The sequence below is a fragment of the Desmodus rotundus genome, chromosome 7, assembly GCF_022682495.2.
Source record: "Desmodus rotundus isolate HL8 chromosome 7, HLdesRot8A.1, whole genome shotgun sequence".
In the NCBI taxonomy this organism is placed as follows: domain Eukaryota; kingdom Metazoa; phylum Chordata; class Mammalia; order Chiroptera; family Phyllostomidae; genus Desmodus; species Desmodus rotundus.
The window spans coordinates 121047078-121069883 of NC_071393.1; the positions used below are offsets into that span (position 1 = coordinate 121047078).

General features: G+C 36.4%; 1 protein-coding gene across 8 annotated transcripts in view; it reads right to left on the reverse strand.

Annotated features, from left to right (window-relative positions):
• CEP128 (centrosomal protein 128) overlaps positions 1-22806 on the reverse strand; it is a 353654-nt gene that overhangs the window by 312346 nt on the left and 18502 nt on the right. For 5 of the 8 annotated variants that reach the window (XM_045201901.2, XM_045201903.2, XM_045201902.2 and 2 more), the window contains 4 exons: positions 21431-21517; positions 8858-8984; positions 7462-7580; positions 4615-4706 (listed from right to left, as the gene is read on the reverse strand). In XM_045201901.2, coding sequence (XP_045057836.2) covers positions 4615-4706; positions 7462-7580; positions 8858-8984; positions 21431-21517 — 425 coding nt within the window. The remainder of the gene's footprint in view (positions 1-4614; positions 4707-7461; positions 7581-8857; positions 8985-21430; positions 21518-22806) is intronic. The other 3 variants (XM_045201904.2, XM_045201905.2, XM_045201906.2) reach the window with 3 other exon arrangements.

Sequence of the window (22806 nt, forward strand, 5' to 3'; positions counted from 1 at the left end):
ATCCAGAAAACCAGAATGCCACCCAAAGATGAACGTCATGCCCCAGGAAGGAGGTTAATTAATGCATAGAGTATAACTGCTAGTTGTTATCTGTTAACTTAGGAATGTATTGTTCTTTCTGGTGGTCTACTGACTACCCACCACATGGTTTTACTATTAACCCCTGGAAAAAGGAACTCTGTCCTGGGAGGGGTGGGGATTCTTCCCAGCAGGCTACCACTGGAAGCAGCTGTCTTCCCATGCATGTAAGTTTCTCCTAATAAAGCTCTTATGAATTTGAGAATTTGTGAGTCCTTCAGATTTGATCCTGAATTTAGACTTTTGGGGATTTCCCCCAACACCTTAAAGGGTAAATTTTCTAAGTCTTTTTTTTTCCAGTGTTCTTTTTTTGTAATTGTCATGCAATTACAGTTCTCCCCGTTTCCCTCCATTACTCTCCCCTGCACTACCCATCCCCACCTCCCACCTTCAGTCCTCATCCCCTATTGTCATGGTCCATAGGTTCTTTATACATGTTCCTTGACAACCCTTCCCTTTCTTTCCCTCATTATCACCCTTCCCCTTCCCCTCTGATTAGTCAGTTTGTTCTTTATTTCCATGTCTCTGGTTCTATTTTGCTCGCTTGTTTGTTTTATTGGTTAGATTCCACTGATAGGTGAGATCATATGGTATTTGTCTTTCACCACCTGGCTTATTTCACTTAGCATAATACTCTCCAGATCCATCCATGCTGTCGTGAAGGGTAGCAGATCCTTTTTTCTTTATGCTGCGTAGAATTCCATTGTGTAAATGTTCCACAGTTTTTTGATCCATTCATTTACTGATGGGCACTTAGGCTGTTTCCAGCACTTGGCTATTGTAAATTGTGCTGCTATGAACATTGGGCTGCATAGGTTCTTTTGGATTGGTGTTTCAGGGTGCTTAGGGTATAATCCCAGCAGTGGGATTGCTGGGTCAAAAGGCAGTTCCATTTTTAGCTTTCTGAGGAAATTCCATACTGTTTTCCACAGTGGCTGCACCAGTCTGCATTCCCACCAAGTGTACTAGGGTTCCCTTTTCTTCACAACCTCACCAGCACTTGTTTGTTGATTTGTTTATGATGGCCATTCTAACTGGTGTGAAGTGGCATCTCATTGTGGTTTTAATTTGCATCTCTGATGACTAGTGATGCTGAGCATCTTTTCATATGTCTCTGGGTAGTGATGCTGAGCATCTTTTCATATGTCTCTGGGCTCTCTGTATGTTCTCCTTGGAGAAGTGTCTGTTCAGGTCCTTTGCCCATTTTTTAATTGGGTTGTCTGTCTTTCTGGTACAGAGTCATGTAAGTTCTTTATATATTCTGGAGATGAAACCCTTGTCTAAGGTATCACTGGCAAATATATTTTCTGATACAGTTGGTTCCCTTTTCATTTTGCTCTTTTCTTTACAAAAGCCATACAAAAGCTTTTTAATTTGATGTAGTACCATTTGTGTATTCTTTCCTTTATATCCCTTGCTCTAGGGAACATATTGGTGAAAACACTGCTTCATGGAATATCTGAAATTTTCCTGCCTATGTTCTCCTCTAGAACTTTTATGGTGTTTCAATGTATATTTAAGTGTTTTATCCATCTTGAGTTTATTTTTGTGTATGGTGTAAGTTGGTGATCAAGTTTCTGTTTTTGCATGTACCTGTCCGGATCTCCCCATGTCATCTGTTAAAAAGGCTATTTTTATTCCATTTTATGCTCCTGCCTCCTTTGTCGAATATTGACCACAGAGACATGGGTTTATTTCTGGGCTCTCTATTCTGTTTCATTGATCTATGTGCCTGCTTTTATGCCAGTACCAGGCTGTTTTGTTTATAGTGGTCTTGTAATATAGTTTGATATCAGGTATTGTGATCCCTCCTACTTTGTTCTTCATTCTCAAAACTACTGAGGCTTTTTGGGGTCATTTATGGCTCCACATAAATTTTTGAAATGTTTGTTCTATATCTGTGAAATGTCATTGGTATTTTAATAGGGATTGCGTTGGATCTATAAATTTTCTAAATCTTTATATCTCTGAATATGTCTGTACTTGTACCTCTTTCTTGGCTTTTGTGGCTCCATGTGCTCCTGGATTCCCCACTCCTTATTAGCTGTTCCTTCTCAGTCCACTTCCTCTTTGTAATGACCTCCACGTAGTGCGGTCGGTGCCTTAGCTTTCAGCCCTGTCCTTGATGCTCTCACCACCATTTCTCTCTAAATATCCTCCATTTCCATGGCTCCAAATACACTTCTCTATGCTGACCACTCTCAAAATCTCTAGAAGAGACTTCTTCTTCAGGCTCCAAAGTAAACACCTCGCTGGTATTTTACACTTCTATTTGTATGACTCACAGGCATCTTAAACCTAACATAGGCAGGGTCAAACCCTTAATTTCTGCACCTCACCTACTTCCACCAGTGTTCCATATTTTAGAAGTGGAATTACCATCTACCCAGTTACTCAATACAGAAGTCTTGGAGTCATCTTGGATTTATTCTCCCTTATCCCCTCCACATACAATCCATTACTAAATCCTGCCTCTTCAATATGCAAAAAAACACCTTGAAACACAACCCTGTCCAGCTGCCCCTTGCCATACTCCTGGTCAAGCCATAGTCATTTTTCATATTAATGCAAAAGTCTCCTAACTTGCCCTCTGCAAATCAGTTCTCCATATGGCAACCAAAATAGGTGACTTCTGATTGAAACTTTATTTATTCCTTCATAAAAACTTACTTTCCAGTGTACTTTTCAATACATGTCAAGAAAAATTAAAAAATTAATAATTAAATGAGCACATCAATCTTTCTGAATCACACAGAAAGTTAAACCTAGCAACTTCCCTCCAGGATATTTTTATAAACATGAACTGAAAACTTGCAAAATATTTTACAAGTAAAGCAGATTTGGATCCTAAAATCTTCCTCATCCACAAAGTTAAGCCACCAAGTTTCACAAGAAATTTGACTCCTGTTTTGGGTTAAATAATGTTTCTCTTCCTCACACATACCGATAGGCACACAAATGATTACCAGACGGTGCCGGCCTGTGGATCAGCGGATTCCCAGCCCACCACTGCACATCTAAATGTCCGTTTGAACTAATCAACTAAGTCATCCCTGCAACTTCCCCTGCATCTTCTTATAGGACAACTATTTCCGAAACTCACATTCCCAGTGCTTAACTTATACGCTTCCTTCAAGTGTGTAAAAGCTACGTAATAAAGCCACTCCAGGAACACATTATATTAGAATGGCGATGTCATTCCGTTGACTTTATCAACTTGTCAAAAAGAAATATGTATTAATTCAACTACCGCTTATCAGTTTAAAAAACTTAAAATATAGCTCAATGATGTAGCTCAAAATGCAGGAATTCAAATGCCTTATTCATATCAGGTATATATGAACACGATATTGAATCACAGTGCGAAGAGCACTCTGGGGTCTTCTTGCCTAGATTTGAATTCTGACTCCATCACATCCCCCTGTTTCATCTCCAGGAAACTGAGTTATTCCTCTCTCTGTGCCCATTTTCACATCCAAAAAATGGAGAAAATAATAATGACTACCTCATTAGGGTTGTTGCTAGAATTAAACCTAAACCTATCAGGCATGAAATAGCTGTTCAATAATATCAACCAGTAGTAGCAGTAATAATAGCATTAGTAAGGTCTTTAATTCTTATTTCTGAATTTCCTTCCTTCCTCATATAAAAGCAGTTAAGTTGTACAGACTATAGTTAATAGTCACAGATTTAACAGTTATAGTTTTGATTCTTTTTGCTATAGTAATACCAAATTGGCGTGTGGAATGATTTCATTAGCTGGAGTGGGAGTTAGCAAGTGAACTTGGTAAACAAATTTCAATTCAGCTTTGCTGTTCCATAATCATTGCTGCACACAGATTGTGACCCTTGAGAAGGGATAATAAAATCTTTGTTTTTTGTAAAAAGATGGCCCCCAAATGAAAGCCAACTGTCAGAGCTCATGATAAAAATAAAAAGACAATGGAGAAATTTTAAATAAAGTGATTCTTCTTGGGGACTACCCAGAAATGAAAAACACTGCAAAGACTGAGCAGACATAAATCACTGGCTTTTCAAGATTCCAACTGAAAGCTAAAATATCAAATTCTACAACGGGTTATGTCCATCAATCAACAAATTCTACATTGTGCCTTTTATTTTAAAGCTCCATTGTCAATCAGGTAGTCTGTCTGTCTGTCTGTCTCTCTCTCTCTCCATGTATCTATAAATCTACCTCTTTGCTAAGATCTTACCATGTATGTTTCTGCAGTGCCAGCATGCCACTGTAATAAGTTAAAGTGTTTTTTAAAGTATGAAATTAATGTCTTAACATTGAGTCATAATACATTCTAAATTCAAAGGGTCTTAAGCTATTCTAGTAACAAATTTTAAAATACTGCTATTAAAACACGGTACAGTTTTTTTTAATTCATGCAGACATATCAATTATAGAACCTATTTTTTTAGTCTAATAATTCATGCCTCCAATGCATATTTTGCTTTTTATATCCAAAGGCATATTTTGCTTTTTATATTAATATTAACTAATATTATTAGACCATATTTTGCTTTTACCTGCTCCTTCTGGCAATTTCCCGGTTGAAATCATCTCCAAGGCGAACTTGTTCACTGCTGAGGTCTCGGAGGGACTGATGAAAAGCATGAAGCTAGAAAAGGCAAAACATAGTTATCCATTTAGGATTTTGTGGAATTCTTCCATGAAGATTCACTGAGGGTAAGAATAAAAACTTGCTCTTTATAATAATGCCCAAATTTCATAATATTATTCATACTGAATAAAGTTAGTGTCTACTCTAAATATAAAATATATTTTCCAAAACAAATTTTTAAGCAATATATAACATTAACCAACACATCTCTACAGTACAATAATTCTACTCCATATAGATACCGTAGAAAAGGGATCAGCAAACCTTTTTTGTAAAGGGTATAATGGTAAATATTTCATGTTTTCGAACTACATGGTCTCTACCACAATTATTCAACTCTTCTATTATAGCACAAAAGTAACCATAAACAAATGAACGTAACTGCGTTAGAATAGAACTTTTTTCAAGTAGACCACACACCGCAGTGTGCCAACCCATGCTGCAGAGAAACTCTTGCCCACCCGAACCAAGAACCATGTAAAAGAATGTTTGGGGCAGTGTTGTTCATAATGAGAACACTGAAAACAAAATTCCATTAAAAACACAATGGAAATAAATAAACTGCGGAACATTCCTCCAGTTGCACTTCACACAGCAGTGAAAATGCAATGATCAAAACTACCTACACATTAGTAACGCTGAATGTCAAAAACATAACATCAAATGGAAAAAGTAACAAAAGAAAGTCTACAATATTATTCCAATTATATAAAGTTTAAAATCAGGTAGTACTAAACATAAGTAGTAAAAATGATTTTTTTTTAAAAAGCAAGATAATGATTAATATAAACATCAAGACCGTTGATAGCACTTGGAGAAAGAAGGAATAGAAAAGAGGCTTTGGGTGTATAACAATGATCTATTTCTTGGCCTGAGTGGTGGTTACATGGATTTTCATTCATATTATTGTACTTTTAATTGTAAATATTTACCTGTATATGTATATGTATGCTATAATTTATACTAAAAGATTTTCAGCTATATAGACTTGCAGACACAACAAATCAATTCGTTTCACCAAATGCACATTGAGCAATCAGTGCCCACAACAGGGCTGGGGACACCTGGCTCGCGATTTAACGTGGGAGACAGAGAAGTTAACAAAGGTGGCTCTGGGGCATTAAGAAGCACACGGTCACATGAAGTTAAGGCCATCTTAAAAAAAAATAGACTTAAAATAAAGAAGAACAATTAAAGGGAAAGGAGTGGAGGTAAAACAGGGGGTGAACAACAGACCACTCACTTGGGCTTTCCCATCATGATTTCCCATTTTGCACACCAGAATGCTAGGGTTCATTGTGGACACCTCCATTTCACTCATTCCCACCCTCCCCAAATGGTCATCTAATCTTCAAGACCTTTCATTTCATCCCCCAAATATCTTTCAAATCTATCCCTCTTCTTTCAAACTACATTTCTCCCAATCCAAGGGACCATCATCTCACACCTGGAATACAGCAATATCTTCCCAACGGTTTGCCCACACTGGCTCTCTATTTTCTGCACAGGAGCCAGAGTGATTTTCTCAAAATAGCTGCCACTCCCTTACAAGGCTATACATGGGCTCGGTGCTTCATATTTCTTTAGCTCCATGGCCTTCTTCAATTTACTCATAGGTGTATTGTCCTTCAAAGTATTTGTTCTACCTTGAATGACTCTTACTCAACCTTTGGATCTCAGTTCATCAGCCATTCATTCTTCAAGAAGCCTTCACTGAGTGGAGCAAGTCCCTCTGCTACATATTCCTGTAGCCTTGTGCTTCTTTCTGTAAGAGCATGCATCTCTGCACATAATTAAGGATGTGTTTATGCACTTATTTGACTAATATCTAGCTCCCACTCTAGATTATAAAGCCCTAGAAAATGCAAAGTTTTTGCTCATCACTGTTTCCAAGCCCTTTCCCAGGACAGAAGAACTAAACTAATACAATGAGACAGTAACTGAGTAGGATATTGTTCCCTGCTCTAGGTTTTATCATATTGTTCATGCTACCAAGTTCAACTATCAAAAAAATAACATAGTCAAGGCAAGGTCTCTACAAGGTGCCTTCTAATGCACTTGGTTCTGTTATCTCTTTATCTTATGTTGTAACGAGTGAAAGCTACAGATGAGTATCCTAACAAACTTTGAACCCTGAGTCCTAAAACTACCAAAACAAAGAAGTCAAAGTCAGCAATATCCCCTAGCCCTTATCTAATTAATTTAGCTACCCAAGGCAACCACAACGTCTGTTCAGCTCTTGCAGAGAAATTTAAAGCAACAGAAAAAGAAAAATGTCCACAGAATACTTCTGAAATCTTTAGTGAATACATAGAAAAAAGATGGAATTTCTCATTTAATAGAAAGGGGCTCCAGTGATGATTCAACAACCAGAAAAACATGAATGGAAAAATCAATAGGTTAACTACACAAGGACTAACTTGTTCATGCTAAACCACACTTTGCAAAATAGAAAGTAGCTGACTTAGCAAGGCTTACAGAAGAGTGAGCCACCTGAACAAGGAAACACAACATATCCAAATAAAACTCACTTAAAATTGTTCTACAAAGTATAACCCTCCGTAACAAAATTTGAAATAAACACATGATGATGATTAGCACATTGAAAATAAAACAGTTTACTTGGCGTTTAAGAAATGAGCACAAAGCTCCTGATGATGAAACTCATGGTTAAAATACAGCCATAAAATTGAAGTGTCAGTCACTTACATAGAAACGTAAGAAACACTGATTACAAACTGGCACAAAGTACCTGGCCCACGTCATCAGTCTCTCGAACAAATCGGACACCAGTTCTGGATCTAATTCGTTTACTACCCTGTTGATCCCCATAGTCCTTCAGAGGTGAGGTAGGTGGAAAACGGTGGCTTTCTTTACAAACGAAGGAAAAGGAAGAGGATAAAAATACTGCATGAGAGGAAACAATCTAAAACTTTACTCAGTAAATACACAGCAGATGTGAATATATACATGTGCCCGTACCCCAGACTATTTCTCAAGAATGTTACTGTGGCCATAACACTCTACAAAATTGGCACTAATCTTGTTCTTAAAGCTGATAAATGAACAGAAATAAGCTGGAAATAGAACATGTGAAAAGTTATAACTTGCTATACTTTTCAAAGAAGCCACATATTTTCTTATATAAAAATAACTGCTAAATAAAAATAACTTTTATGACTCCCTAAAGTAATACTAACAGAATTTTTCAAACAATAAATCAAATAATCTAAATTATAAATGGCACTTAAAAATCAATAAAAACTAACTACATACAAAAGCAGAGCTAATTGTGACCAAATTGTAATCCTTATCATCATGATCAGTAGCAATATTAACAATGCAAGCTCCTAATGTTCACTCTATCTGACCCCCCTTCACTGCAGATTTCCCTATTCTTCTCCATTCTAAGTCTTTTTTATTCAAACATAAACCTCAGTGCTGTAGATAAGTAAAAGTATAGTTAATTATAGGCAAACTAGGTGTTTTTACCTTTAATCTATCCATTGGACTCTAGCTGCACACCAAGGATAAAATTCACCTGTTCTTAAAAAGTGACATAGGATATTTTATAATAAGATATTTGAAAAACTATGAAACTAGGACTTCTAATCTAGAAAGTGTACAAATAGTAAATCCCATTTTTGTGTTTTGATTAATAGCAGGGGCCAAATCCAAGTTTGGTCAGGTAGAGCTCTGTCTGGTCTATGGCAGAAGTCCCCAACCTCTTTGGGACCAGGGACTGGTTTTGTAGAAGACAATTTTTCCACAGACAGGGGTAAGGAGGGGAAGGACAGGAGGCAGAACTCAGGTGGTAATTCGAGCAAAGCTTCACTGGTTCGCCTGCTGATCACCTCCTGCTGTGCTACCCGGTTCCTAACAGACCCTAGACCAGTACCAGTCCACGGCCCTAGGGTTGGGGACCCCTGGTCTGCAGAGTCCAAACACCAAAAGTAAGACTCATAATAACAGAGTTCTAATAAACATGTTTTTAAATATCCATTATAAAATCCTTGACTGCATCTTTTAACCCTTATTTGTATGATTTTATGTGTGGATTATACTTATCCAAAGATTAAATATATTCGCTATGTACTTCGGGAATATTTTTTTAATGAAAAGGTTTTCAGACCATCTGTAGAGTTTACCTGTCACAGTGCCACCATCAAAGTCACTTGCGCTCAGACTTGTAACAGAAATACTTCTCCCTCCTGCGCTTCTCAATAAACGTTGACTTCGCAGTTGGCCTATTGATTGTTCCAAGCTTTCTTTTAACTAAATTAAAGGATATAATGAAGGGAGATTTATTCTCTTTGAACGACTTCCAAATACAAATAAACTAGACATTTTTAAAGTATTTTCTAAAAATATCTCCCAGAGAGAATTTAGATCAGAAAAATTTTTGAACTAAGTTATGTTAGGGAATATAAAAATAGCTAGCATAAATATTTTAAGAACCAATTCTAACATCTGGTTATAAACAGCATCTGTCACCTAGTATTCCACCTTTTCAATACCAGAATATAAAAGACATGTCTCCTACCTCTGGGCTTACAGAACCAGACTGCAATGTCTAATCGACGTGCCACCCGTGCTTAGAAACATAACAAGGTCGGCATACCTGAAAGGAGAGAAAGCCTTCCTCCCTTCTAAACATTCCTTCCGAAACCCTTAACAAATAGGAAACTGAAGAGCTGTCGCAGGGACTGCTGCCATTAAAACAATGTGAACTGCGTAAATCCGCACCAGAACATCTTTCGTTCAAAGATTTCAGATCCCAGGAAACTATGTGTCTGATGTCAGATCGTTAGTACATACTAGAGATTATAGTTGTCCAGATGCTCTCTTCAGATTATTAGGGAGTCAGCCAGCAGGAGATACAAGGAGATATCTTTTTAGGCCTAAAGAGCTACATTAAATAAAAGCACGCTAAATACTAAAATAATGTCCAGACTTATACACAGCTATTTATCTTAAAAGAGGATTAAACTAAAACCCAAGGGAACAAAGAGTAAAGCTGAGGAAAATCCACATACCCTGAATTGCTAAGAAACGTCAGGTCCAGATATCTTATCCAAGGGTGAGTAAAAAATAATGTTAATAAAAATAATTCTACGCAGAAGAAGTCATCTATAACTGGTTAAAGAGAATGTCAAAACAAAACAATTGATTGAGGAGAGAGGGTTCCCTAAAGGCAGGCTGGACTAAAAGGCAGAACATCACTCTGGAGAAAGCACGTCGACTTCCTCGGGGAACTGTGCAGAAAGACATAGCCTCAGCTGAAGGGAAGCACAGATGAAAGGATATGAACCACAGTGAACAAATCCTTTTTCATTTTGGTTCTTTGGATTTAGCTCTTATAAAGAATCAAGGCTAAAACAGTCTGGACTAAAAGAAATAGAGTTAGAATTTCAGGAATGTACTTTAATGGTTCCTCTCATTTCTTAAAAAAAAAAAAAAAAGGCTAAAGGCTAATATTTCTACATCCTCTGCCCCTCTGCTCCCCTAAGTTGGCATATGTGCAATATCAACCTGCTTGACTGTTTATACAACTCTAGGACCCAACCTATCATCCAGGGAAACATACAGATGAGGCCTATATGGGAGATGGGAGAGGGGCATCTATCATTACATAGACGGGAGGTCGTACACAATGGACACAGTAATCGTGTATATCAGTAATCTATGACAAAGGCTCATGATAAAATTAAACAATGTCAAAGTTAAAAACTTTAATCTGTAACATGAGAAAAGGGCTAGAAATGGAAAGTGATTTTAGATCACACAAGTGAATGACAGCACCAGCTCTATTAACTTTTCCTGCATTTATCTTTATTATTCACTATTACAAGCTAAACTTGATGTCACTACCCTTTTGGAAGCAAAGTCAGCTGTCAATTCTTATTATTGCTTCTTTTGAAGGCAATCTGCCTTTTCTATCTCTGGCTATTTTTAAGATTTTCTCTTTGACTCTGGTTGTCAATGGTTTTACTAAGATAGGACTAGGTATAGTTTTATATGAAGTTATCCCATTTTTGACTCAGAGATCCTCGGAACTACAGCTTGATATCTTTTGTGTGTTGTACATTCTCAGCCACTGTCTTTTCAAACACTGTTGAAGCCCTTTCTCCCTTCTCCTTCTAAAACTCCAGCTGCATTTAAGTTAGAGCTTTTCCCCATACATTTTCCATGCGCTTCTATGTTGTTCACCCTTTCATTCTGTCATTCTTTTTGGATAACATATGCTGGCCAACCCTTCAATTCAAAATTCTCTCCTTAACTGTATACCAAATGTTTAATTCACCTGTTGAAAATTTTAATTAATTGATTTGTTTAGTTATATTTTTCAGTTTCTGAAATTTTCTTTTGGTTCTTTTTTACAGTTTCTAATTCTTTGTCCAAATTCTCAATCTGTCTTTTAATTTCTTGAGCAGATTAATCATAGTTATCGTACAGCCCCATGTATCTTTGTACCATCTGTTGTTTCCCTTGGTTTTCAGTCACCTAATTTTTTATGGCTGGGTATTTTTTTATCAGGTGATAGACATAGTATATGAAAAATTGTGGAGATCATTTAAAGCTCTGGATGATGACATCTTCCTCAAGGAAAGACTTGGTTTTGCTACTAGCAGAAAGTCAGGCTGGGGTCACCAGGACTCCCAAATCACCTTATCCAATTAGGAATTAAGGTGACTCAAAGCTGGACTTCTGTCCCTGTGAGGGCCAGGCTATTATCAGTGTATCACTTCTCTTGTTTTCAGTTCAGCATTTCCCCTAGCCATCTGAGTCTCTGTTGAAAGCTGGAGGGTTGCTGAACCCGTTTTGATCTCCCTCGCCTTTTGGGTCTATTGACCACTCTGATCTCAGCCTCTCCTCTTCTAGCCTCTTCTGAAATCAGCTCCTGCCCTGATGGAGGAAGGGAGTTCCAAATGCAGGACTTTGTTCTTCTGGACTCCCATTTATGCCAGATTTTTATCACAAAATTCCTCACTGTTTTGACTGGTCTCTGATGGGTTCATAATACTATTTTTTTACTTTACTTTTTTTTTTGCCTTTCTAGTTGATCAGAATTAAGACTCGATCCAAAGCAATCTTATCTACCAATGCCAGAAGGAGAGCATGCCAGCATCCTTTTTATGGAGGCTTATTTGCTAACAGATCCTGAGCTGAAACTAAAAGCTGATGAATAAAATAAACTTACACACAGAAACGTACCCCACTCACACAATCCCTAACAGAAAGAAAAAAGAAGCCACCTTGGACTATATGGAAAAACACTGCAGAACAAGAGAAATGATATATGTTACTCCAAAATACAGGAGAAATAACAGATGTTGGAAATAAATCACTTGAAAAATAAAGAGAAACTATTTGGCAACTTCATTTTAAAACTTTAAAAATATATAAGTACATCATTAGCCACTGAACAGTTGAACAGGATGATAAAAACCAAAATATAAATGTGAAAGGTAAACAAATGGGATAAAGGGTTTTTTTTCCTTTTTAAAAAATTCTATCACTATTTACCCCCTCATACCCTCCTCTACCATCTCCCACCCCCTTTTCCCTCTAGTAATCACCATACTATTGTCTGTGTCACATCTGAGGGTTTTGGGGTTTTTTGCTTAATCCCTTGACCTTTTTCACCCAGCCCTGCAACACCCCTCCCCTCTGACAACTGTCTGCCTGTTCTCTGTGTGTAGGAGTCTGTTTCTTATTTATTTATTAGCTTATCTTGTTTACTAGATTCCACATCTGAATGAAATAATATGGTATTTGGCGTTCTCTGACTGGCTTATTTCACTTGCATAATGTTCTCCAGGTCCTTCCATGCTGTTGCAAAGGGTAAGATTCCCTTCTTTTTTATAGCCAAGTAGTATTCCATTGTGCAAATGTCCCACAGTAAAGTTTTTTTTAACATTTTTATAAATGTCATGGCAAAAACATGTCCTCCACCTCAAATACAAAACTAAAAATGTAACGATTAAAATATACACTTAGAGTAGCAACCACACAACACTGCACAAAATTGAATCATGGTGTATGAAATCAACCTGGTCACACTTAAAACACAAAAACAAAGAGATAAGCAGATAAGATGTAAAATAACAAAAGTGATTTTGAAATATTTTAGGATTATAACTTCCAAATAGGTGCAAAAGCAAACCAAACTTGAAATTAACTGAAAACAATATTAATAAAACTCAATTTAACATTAACTTCGTGTGCTGTTTTGCTGAAACTGAATCAATGCTCCACACAAGACTGCAGTACGGATTCCAGGTGCAGATTCTTTAGAGTCTTGGATTTCAACATCGCCACGTACCGAGTGATGATTCCATCTCCCCACCCTTTCCCACATCGGAAATACTGTAAAACCAGCATCAGAGAACATGCAATGACCTATACTCACAACTTGATATAACTGTATCATTTACACGTTAGGTCTATTCTTTTACCTCTGGTCATTTGAGATTAGGCTAAAATAACTGAAGCACTACTACTATGTACCAGTACAAATACAAACAAACCTTAGGCACTGAAACTGCATAGTAATACCTGTTTATAAGGTAGGTATCCAAATTGCAAGACATGCTTTTAAACTTAGAAGTTAAGTTCAATAGGCTCCCTCTGCCCAGAGATGAAATAATTTGAACATCAATGGATTAAAATGGATTAAAACACTTCAAACATGCGTAACATGCGAGTTAATAATACTCAAGGAGAAAAACGTCATTTGGCCACCAATAGAAAATGCTAGGGAACCAACCAGATTATGAAATGGAAGCTAGTAAATAAATGAATTTCTTTAAAACTACATAAGCTTTTAGATGAACACTGAAATAAAAATACCAAATTTTAAAGTGCTCATTGAGATGTCTGAAAGCCTGCGATTTCTCTATTTCAAAAAGTCCAATTAGAGAGAAAATATAAGTCAAGCTCAGTGCATTTTTTTTAAGTCTATAACGCAAAAGGACTGACTACATCACAAACCAAGTCTACGAAAGAAGATTCCCCACACAGCCACGGGCACTTCAGACAGCAGATGTGGTCGTTACAAACATGATTCACAAGGACTAGAGACAAGCCTGGCAACGCTTTCCTCAGTTGTCCTACTTTCTCTTCTGCTTTTGCTCCTTTCCACACCTTTCACACTGAAACAGATAACTTTCACAAGTGCTTTATTTTGAAGACGAAATAAAATAATGTATGTAAAATAATTAGAACAATGCCTAGTGAAGATTAGTATGTTCAGGAATATGGTAGTTTTTACTGTTATAATTATAGGCAATGAATATAAGAGCAAAAAAGTACATGGAATGAAGAAACGGGATGTTCTTTAATCTGGAGAAGCTCTTTCTAAAAGTTCATCATCCCCTAAAAATGACTTCATCGAATTCCCTGGTTGCTCACACACTCTTGATAGGTGGCGGTGTCAATGTGGAATCGGCTATTTCTTCTATAATCCCACACACAGCTGCTCCATAATGTGATTCAAATTTCATTTCCAGCATCACCACTCCTCATTTCTTCACTGCACTTTCATCTTTGTTGACCAATTGCTTTTTTTGATTATCTATTTTTGTACGATAGCATGCAGAATTATCATTGGGACATAGAGGTAACACAACTATACATTTTCACTGTCTGTGACCAATCAGCAACAGACTTCAAAAGCAGTGATCTGTTATTCATGGAGAGATATGTGAATGGAAAGAGCTAGCAAGAGAAGTTTGTACTGTATGCAGTTACTTATAGTTACTCTACTGTGTAAACTGAAATTTGAATTATGTGTTTGGGGACTGGTGTTAATTGGCCAAGCAAGGCTAATGAACTTCAGGCACATTGGAATCATGCAATGGGACTGCTGTACTTACTTTACAGAGTCCTCAAATATCTGCGCCATACATTCAAAATAGGTTTTATAGCCATCTTCAGGGGAAGAGAATGCTAACCTCCTGTTCCCCTAGGATTGGGATGTTTGTCTGTTTAAGTAAATACTATTGGACTTTCCAAAATTCCTAATTACAAGCTTCTCGAACACTCTCTAGGAAGGTACGGTTTCCAAGCAGTAGTAAACAGCTAGGAAACTAGGTACTAGCTCCACAAACAGTGTCAGGAAAGCCTAAGAAATAAATCATTCAACAAAATTAGGCTTCAGTAAGACAAGATGAAATGGCAACAAAAAAAGCATAAACTTCCTTAGTCGGTATATAACATCAGTAATTGTTTCATTAAAAACCAGTGTACCTCATAAATTCGCAACCTCAACAAAATTAATCCCATTCTTAACTAATCTTATTATGAAAGGGAAAAAAAATCACACTAAAAACAGTCACTAGGAAATTCTTAAAAGATATCTACCATTATCTCACAAAGAGACAATAATAGAAATAAAGTAGAAATAGTGATTACTATATTTATGCATGAGTAATACATATAGTAGCTACCACGTATTCATCAAACAATTAGCTTCCGAACAACTGAAAACCCCAACTTCAAAAAAAAAGTCAGCAACAACCTTGGGAAAATTCTAAGTGCTGTAATTTAAAGTAGGCTTTAATTTTGGAAACCATTTAAAGATCCCATTTAGTTTCTTCAGATTGTCCCTTCTTTCATACTAAGAAAATAAATCCTGTAACATGGAAATTTAGACATGTATAGATAACTACACTTAGCTGCACAGCTGAGCAGGAATTGGAAACATCTAAATATTTTGTCTAGTCATTTAGTCTTGTTTTCATCTGACACTAAAGGGTCGGTATTTAGCAAACATTCACAATGTACAATATATACAGCACTGGTGACCATGGAGACAGCTTCTTTTGTAAGTTTACATATATCTACAATGTTGACAAAATATTCCAAGTGCTTCAACTTATAGAAGTTAGGGGTCAGATTGGCAAAGTACACGGCAAAAGCAGAAGCAGAAAATAAGTCTCTTTAACAATTGTGTCCAGGATAGTATTGCCTGTCACCCACAGGCACTCTGCTTGTTAAGTGCTTCATGCTTGGCTTTCCTTCGCCGCCTATTTCTCTGCAGAACCCAAGGCTGATCTAGCACGGACTGCAAAATAGACTGGCAGTAGGGTTCATTTTATCAGCTCTTTTTGAGTTCCTTACAATCTACCTATTTTCTACTATAAAACTAGAAGGAAGATGAGGAAAGGAGGCGGCAGGGGAGAGAAGTTTTATATAATTAAACAGGAGTGTAAATCTATGGTTTGCACACTTTTCTGGCTCCACCATCTGTTACTAAAATGTACTTTTAAAATGGCTACTGCTATTTTATTTACTAAAAAAATCATTAGCTGCGGCTGGTCTAACCTCTCTGTCCATATGCTGATTTATGGAAACATAACACCACAATAATATTCCTGAAATTTAAAAATTCCATTTCAAATGATACCATTTTTATTTATGTCACTATTTTATTTTTAAATGGAAATCCAAATATTCAAAGCCATATGTCACATTCTAACCACAATTTTTAAAGAATTTTTAAAATATTTCCACATAATATTTTGAATGTCAATAAATGAGCATCCATGGAAAACAGAAGGCACTCTTTATAGTACATGATTGTATTTTGGGTGGTCGAACAATTTACTCATGAACATAGAGGAGAAGAAAGCAACACTATGTATGCTATCTAATTTAGTATGTACTTTGATATCAAAATACTCAGATACACATATCACAATTATGTTGTTTATAGTCACAAGTGTTTAACAAGTGCCTTACGAACAAGTTGCAACAAGTGTGACAACTTCAGTAAATGTTATCATGAGGATATGCTTATGCTGATTTTTAAGATGATGAAACTCAAATTCAGAGAGATTTGATAGGTTGCCCAAGGTAACTAAATGGTTTCTAGCTGGAAAAACAAGATTCAGTTTGAAGTCTGACTCCAAAATCTATATTTTTCCACTAGACTCAAAGCAAAATTCTGTGAAAATTATTCTCCTATCCAGTAGTTTCATGACAGACTTGGTAACAATATTTTAAACATAAAAACTCTAAGAACCTAATTCCAAAGATCCAAAATATATTTACCAAAAAAAAGGAAGCCAGCAGAGTTTAACTGTGACCAGTTCTCTCCCTCAGGACAATTAGTAAAGCTCAGCCAGCGAGAAAAGGGCAGATACCTGCAGCTTTGAGATACTACAAGTGGCGTGTGCCTGGCTCTCCCATCGACATTATCCTTCTGGAGTGTCACTAAGTATATTTGACAACTGAACCCACTGAATAGAAGAAAAACCTGGACTGTATCATGTAACATTTAAATTCTTCCAAAGTTCACATACCAGATGGCAATATCCTATTAGTCCCAAAGGGAAATTTTAATCAGAGTACCTAATTAGAAGAAAAAATTACCTATTAATGTATGCCTCTAAGGTCTAATTTGATATTACTATATTTTAACACATCTTTACTTCAAAAATGAATAAACAAGCTGATTTGAATCAAGGGAACAGTATTTTCCTTTTATACCCAATATTAACTACCATAGCCTCATCAGCTACATTCCACGTTTGTACTACATATTAACCTCTTACGCTGAATAATATTTCTTGAGGGCATTCTACTTTATAGAATTAACACAAAAATAGACCCTGTTGTGTCATGAATAGGAACACAATGTTCTCGAAATATTCTAAACACTAAGCTAATTAATTGCACTATTTAACACTGGAGTGTAATATGTTCTAAATGTTCAAAATAAGCTTTCAAATAAAACCTTCCCCACAGGCCCTCTTTGACTCAAATGTCCTCAGACCTCCCAAGAAATTTACAAAATGAGAAATAATGCAGGGTGACAATTCCTCAAGGTCATCAAGTTCACTGAGCCCAAAGACCCTAAGTCATACTAGCCAAGTAAATATGGCTCATTGCCAGGCACGGCTACAAGAAAGGCTAGTGAAAATCAATAAATGTTACTTAGGCAGAAGGGGAGAATCGATGCTGGTGAAGGCTAGCTACAGAATCTACCACGATGCCAAAGCTGCCGACCTTGATAATCTGTCAATGCCAGTTCTGGCTCAGCGCCAGATTGCTTCCCAATTCTGTTTCTGCATTTGTTCCATCTAACTCCAATTTCTGATACAATACCAGCTATGATGTTAATAGCTTGGGTGACAATGGGCTTCTCTTTTTTGATCAGTTAAGATATTCGCCAAAATCTAGTTTATCAATGTAAATTACATGACCCTTCAAACTCTGAATGTGAAGTCCCAATTTTCAGAATCATAAATTCACAACATCACAGAAATTTGCACAACCGTGAGGTAAATGAGGTACATGAATCTGGAAGCTGGGTTTTAGAATAACATCTTGTCCTTGGCTCTGACTAGCTGGGCAAGTTGGTGGCCATTCTGTGCCCCAATTTTTTTATCTTGTAAATGAGGATAATAACAGTATCTACCTAAGAGGATTGTTGAGAGAATGAAATGAGTTGATAGAAGAAATAAAGCACCTGGAATATACCAAGCTTATGAAGAATTTCCCAAAGAGACTGTGACAAGGCAGGTAGGTCCTGCTTCTCCCCCAAACTCCACAGACTCCACTGCTGAGCCTCTAAGACTACTCAGCTCCTCACAGAGAAGCTTCACATTCATAAGCAAAGAATTAAATTTAGGGTTGGAGGCTATAAAGATTCAAAGGAACAATAGTAAATTATGTACATTTTTTTATTGCTGTTCAAGTACAGTGGTCTCCATTTCCCCCCACCACTTCCCCCTGCCCCACCCAGCCCCACCTCCCAGCCTCGATCCTACCCCCATTTGTCTCTGTCCATGTGTCATTTAAACATGTTCCTTGACGCCCCTTCCTCCATTTTCCCCCATTATCCCTCTCGCCCCTCCCCCCTGGTTACGGCGATGTGTTCTTTATTTCCATGTCTCTGGTTATATTTTGCTTGTTTATTGTGTTGATTAGGTTCCACTTATATAATGAGGGGATCAAATATTATGGTACATTTACACAATGGAATATGCAGCAGAAAGAAATTATGTACATTTTAAGGAAAAGTAGTCAAAAAGGTGACTCTTGGCCCTTCAGCCTTACAAAACCAACAGCAATGATTCTGACAGTTCTCTTGTTGGGGGAGAGCATCTCAGGAGGAAAACGTCACATCGATTATGTTCATTCCCCCTCACCAACTGGCGAATTATGTCCACAAAATTACACCCCAATAAAAGAAATATTTAAATGCCTATATGAAACATCCCTTTCCTGAGGTTTAGCAATAGAATCATTTATAAAACCTAAGTTAATAATGAAAGTTCTTGTCTTTTCTAGAGCAAAACAGTGGATCTCATCTTCTAGGAAATCTCCTATTTTAAAAAAAATGTTAACTTCCATAAGGCAACAGATAGTTAGCAGGGAGAAAATTTTTAATATTTGAACACTGCTTAAAATGACTTAAGCTGTTACAGGATTTATTTTAAAATATAGCAGGTTTCACAGCAAGAGGACTTGTAGGAGTTGCAGCGTAGTCTCAAAAGTAAAAATTAAAAAAAAACAATCTCCAGCACTCCTCCCTAAAGAGCACACACATTGATTAAAAGAAAATTTAAAAAGATAATACTACTATATACTTAATGGACTTCAAAAATATAAACAGAAAGATTCAGATAAATCATACGACCCCAGGCACATTATGTATACTCCTTTTAAGGTATAACATATTCCACAGCAGTACACATTTGAAGGCTAAGAAAGCAATGTTCACTGAGGAGCCCATCCGAATCCCTTGTGAAAAGCAGTCTTTCCGAGCTGCACATCTTCCCAAAGATTATGGCAGCTGCGTCCCAAGGTAACTTATAGGTGGCAGGGTGAAGGTCGCGTTCTGTCAAGGGAGTATAGCATCAGGCGAGGAGTGATGTGGCTCCCGTGATATGTTGGAGGGGAAAATCGCTGAGAACCAACTGTTTTAACAGCACAAAAATCGGGGGAAATTAAGAGGGAGACTCTACTAGACTAAGTTACAGTCTGAATCCAAAGAAAGACTTGCTCTTCCGTGTCTTATTTTTTATACGAGGGGCTTTGCGTTCCACAAACTTAAAACTCAGAGGGAAATGAAGTACCCGTTGAGCGTGTTTACTTTCCATATATAAAACCACACCCCAGAGTTCAGTATTATTCAAATCGAGGCCTACCACAAAGGCTTACTGCCATAGTAGAGCACATTTTCTGTTTTAAATGCTTATCTGCACAGAAGTTTCTCTAAAACATAATTTCATTTCCCAATTGCAAATTCAAAGATAATTTGCTACCGTAAGTAAGCATCTAATATTCAACATGACAAAGTAGGATCATTTTCTGTTGGTAGTTAGTGTTTAATTTTTCACAAACAAATTAAAAGGCAAATAACAACTCCCATTATTAATAAAGTAGTTTAATCTATAGCATTTCCTGAGCTATGCAAATACACAAAGTCTATAGTTCCCGCTGCCACATATACCATAAATCATAAAAATCTATTAGCTGCAAAAAAGTCCGAGTTTATTTTCTAAGTGAAAGTAGTAGAAAACCTTATGACAGAAGATATGTTTCCCTGGGTACAAGCAATTAGTTTCCAGTCAGAAGCAATTAGTTTCCAATTATGAGCAAATAATAACCATGCTTCTGTTTTATAAAAAGATAACAAATCACCAATTATAACTTGGAAGTTATGTGACAATTCAGTATAGCACAGATATATATAAAACAATCATTATAGTACAAATATAATACTAGTCTTCTTATTAAAGTGCATACACATAATTGGAAACATGAAGAAATAAATTTAATTGGGTTTCTAAGAGTTTGCAGATGAATTAACAAATTTCAAAACAGAGAAGTAATAGACTGAATTAGCAAAATATTAATAAAAAATATTCTATTTATTCCAGACTGTTGGATATGTTTCCTTTTACATACCCATGTGAAGTAAGTACAAACTGGCACATCCTTGAGAGAGCAATTTTGAAATAGTTAGCAAACTATAAGTGCACATATCCTTTAACCCAGCAACTCTGCTCCCAGGAAGCATGTGATTAAAGAAAAGCACATGTACCATAATGGTCACTGCTACATTATTTACAATAACACCAAACCAAAAAAAAAAAGAAAGAAAGAAATACTGGATACACCTATACTATGGAGTACTGTGTAACTGTTCAAAATAATGAGAATGTGTCATATGGAAAATGATATAAACATATATTACTAAATAATAAAAGCTGTATAACATTATATATGATTCCAGCTTTTAAACCAATCAAAAGTATGCTTATACAGGCATAGAAAATCTTTGGAAAGATATACAAGAAAGTATATTCGTTACTTCTTTGGAGGGGGACTCAGAAGAGCCAGGAGGGAGGAGTTTTATTATTTATTCAAACGATGAGTATGTATTACTTTAAAATAAACCATCCTTAAGATTCTTAACTCGCCATGAGAGGTATCTGAGCCCAAATTTAATAAGTCTCAGTTTAATTCATGCCCTGAGTTCTTCCCCCTGTGACTTAGCACTTTCAAATTCAACAGAATCTAATCAGCACGAGCTAGTTGGCAGTCCATCAGACCAGCTAACCTAAATTTAAACTATAAAACAATGAAGCAGTCTAAAAGTTTAAGCTGTTCACAATGATTATCTCCTTTAGCTCACACCCCTAATCCTCAACTCTGCATTTCCAAAAAGGTAAGAGAAAATACAAGCATGCAAACATTCTTACGTGTTCTATAGCACCTGCCTGTCCATTACTATATTCTCGATATTGTCCAAGCAGCTGGTCTACTTGTCGCAGGTTTCGACTGGTGTCCTTAAGAAAGAAAATGCACTTTATTAATTGTTCCAAACAACATTTTTCCCAATCAGTCTTACTAGTATGTCAAACAGCTAAATCAATCATTTGTAAAAGATATACTGTATATCATAGTTAAGTTAGATATCAATATACTTCATAAATAAATATCAATTAAATCTTATTGACACAACTGAAAGAAAAACTAAAATCCATCTGCAATTTACTTGTATGAGTTCTGAAGCACATAATTTAAGTCCTTATCCAAGGTTCTATAATAAATTGGAAACAAAACCAAAAACAAAAAAATATCCTCATTATCAATTTGTGCACCCTCTTTATGAAAAAGAATCCTAAAACAACAAATCTAGTAGATTGTGTGCAAAAGAAGCAAATCAGGTGGGGAGAAAATGGAGACGACAATAAAAAAAAGAAGCCAATCATTGGATCTATGTTATTTCAACTATTACTTTACCTCAGAACTTAATTACAAGGGGACTAAAAGCATCCTTTAACATTTAGCTATAAACAACAAATTTAGTTCTAATCATAGCAGGAATTGTATGTACCTAAATATGTTAGGTTTCACTTGAGATTTTAATGGAGGTATTTCTTTCAAAAACATATACTTACTAATATGTCTCACTGGTGGGAAAGTACAAGAATCTGTACTCCAAAATCCATTATTTTAGTTTCAATAAGTTTAAAAAGAAAAATCAAATCAAATTATGGCCCCCTCCACTAGAAATTAGCCTCTTTTTATCTAAGCATATTAACCCAAAATAATAAAAAGCCAAAATGAATGCTTATCCAGGCAAGGCAAAGGTAAGGGTTTAATGGGTAGAAAAAAATTCCATTTTTTCCTTTTTTTTTTTAATTTTTTATTGTTATTCAAGTACAATGGTCTCCATTTTCACCCCACCACAGCCCCTCACCCCACTCATCCCTGCCCGCTACCCTCCAACCTACCCCCTTTGGCTTTGTCCATGTGTTCTTTATACATGTTCCTTGGCAACCCTTCGCCTTCTTTCCCGTTATCTCTTTCCCCTATGCCTTTGGTTACTGTCAGTTTGTTCTTAAGTTCACTGTCTCTGATTATATTTTGCTTGCTTGTTTGTTTTATTGAGTGAGATCATTTAGTATTTGTCTTTCTCTGCCTGGCTTATTTCACTTAGCATAATACTCGGCAGTTCCATCCATGCTGTCACAAAAGGTAGGAGTTCCTCCTTTCTTTCTCCTGCGTAATATTCCATTGTGTAAATGTACCAATTTTTTGATCCACTCATTTACTGATGGGCACTTAGTTT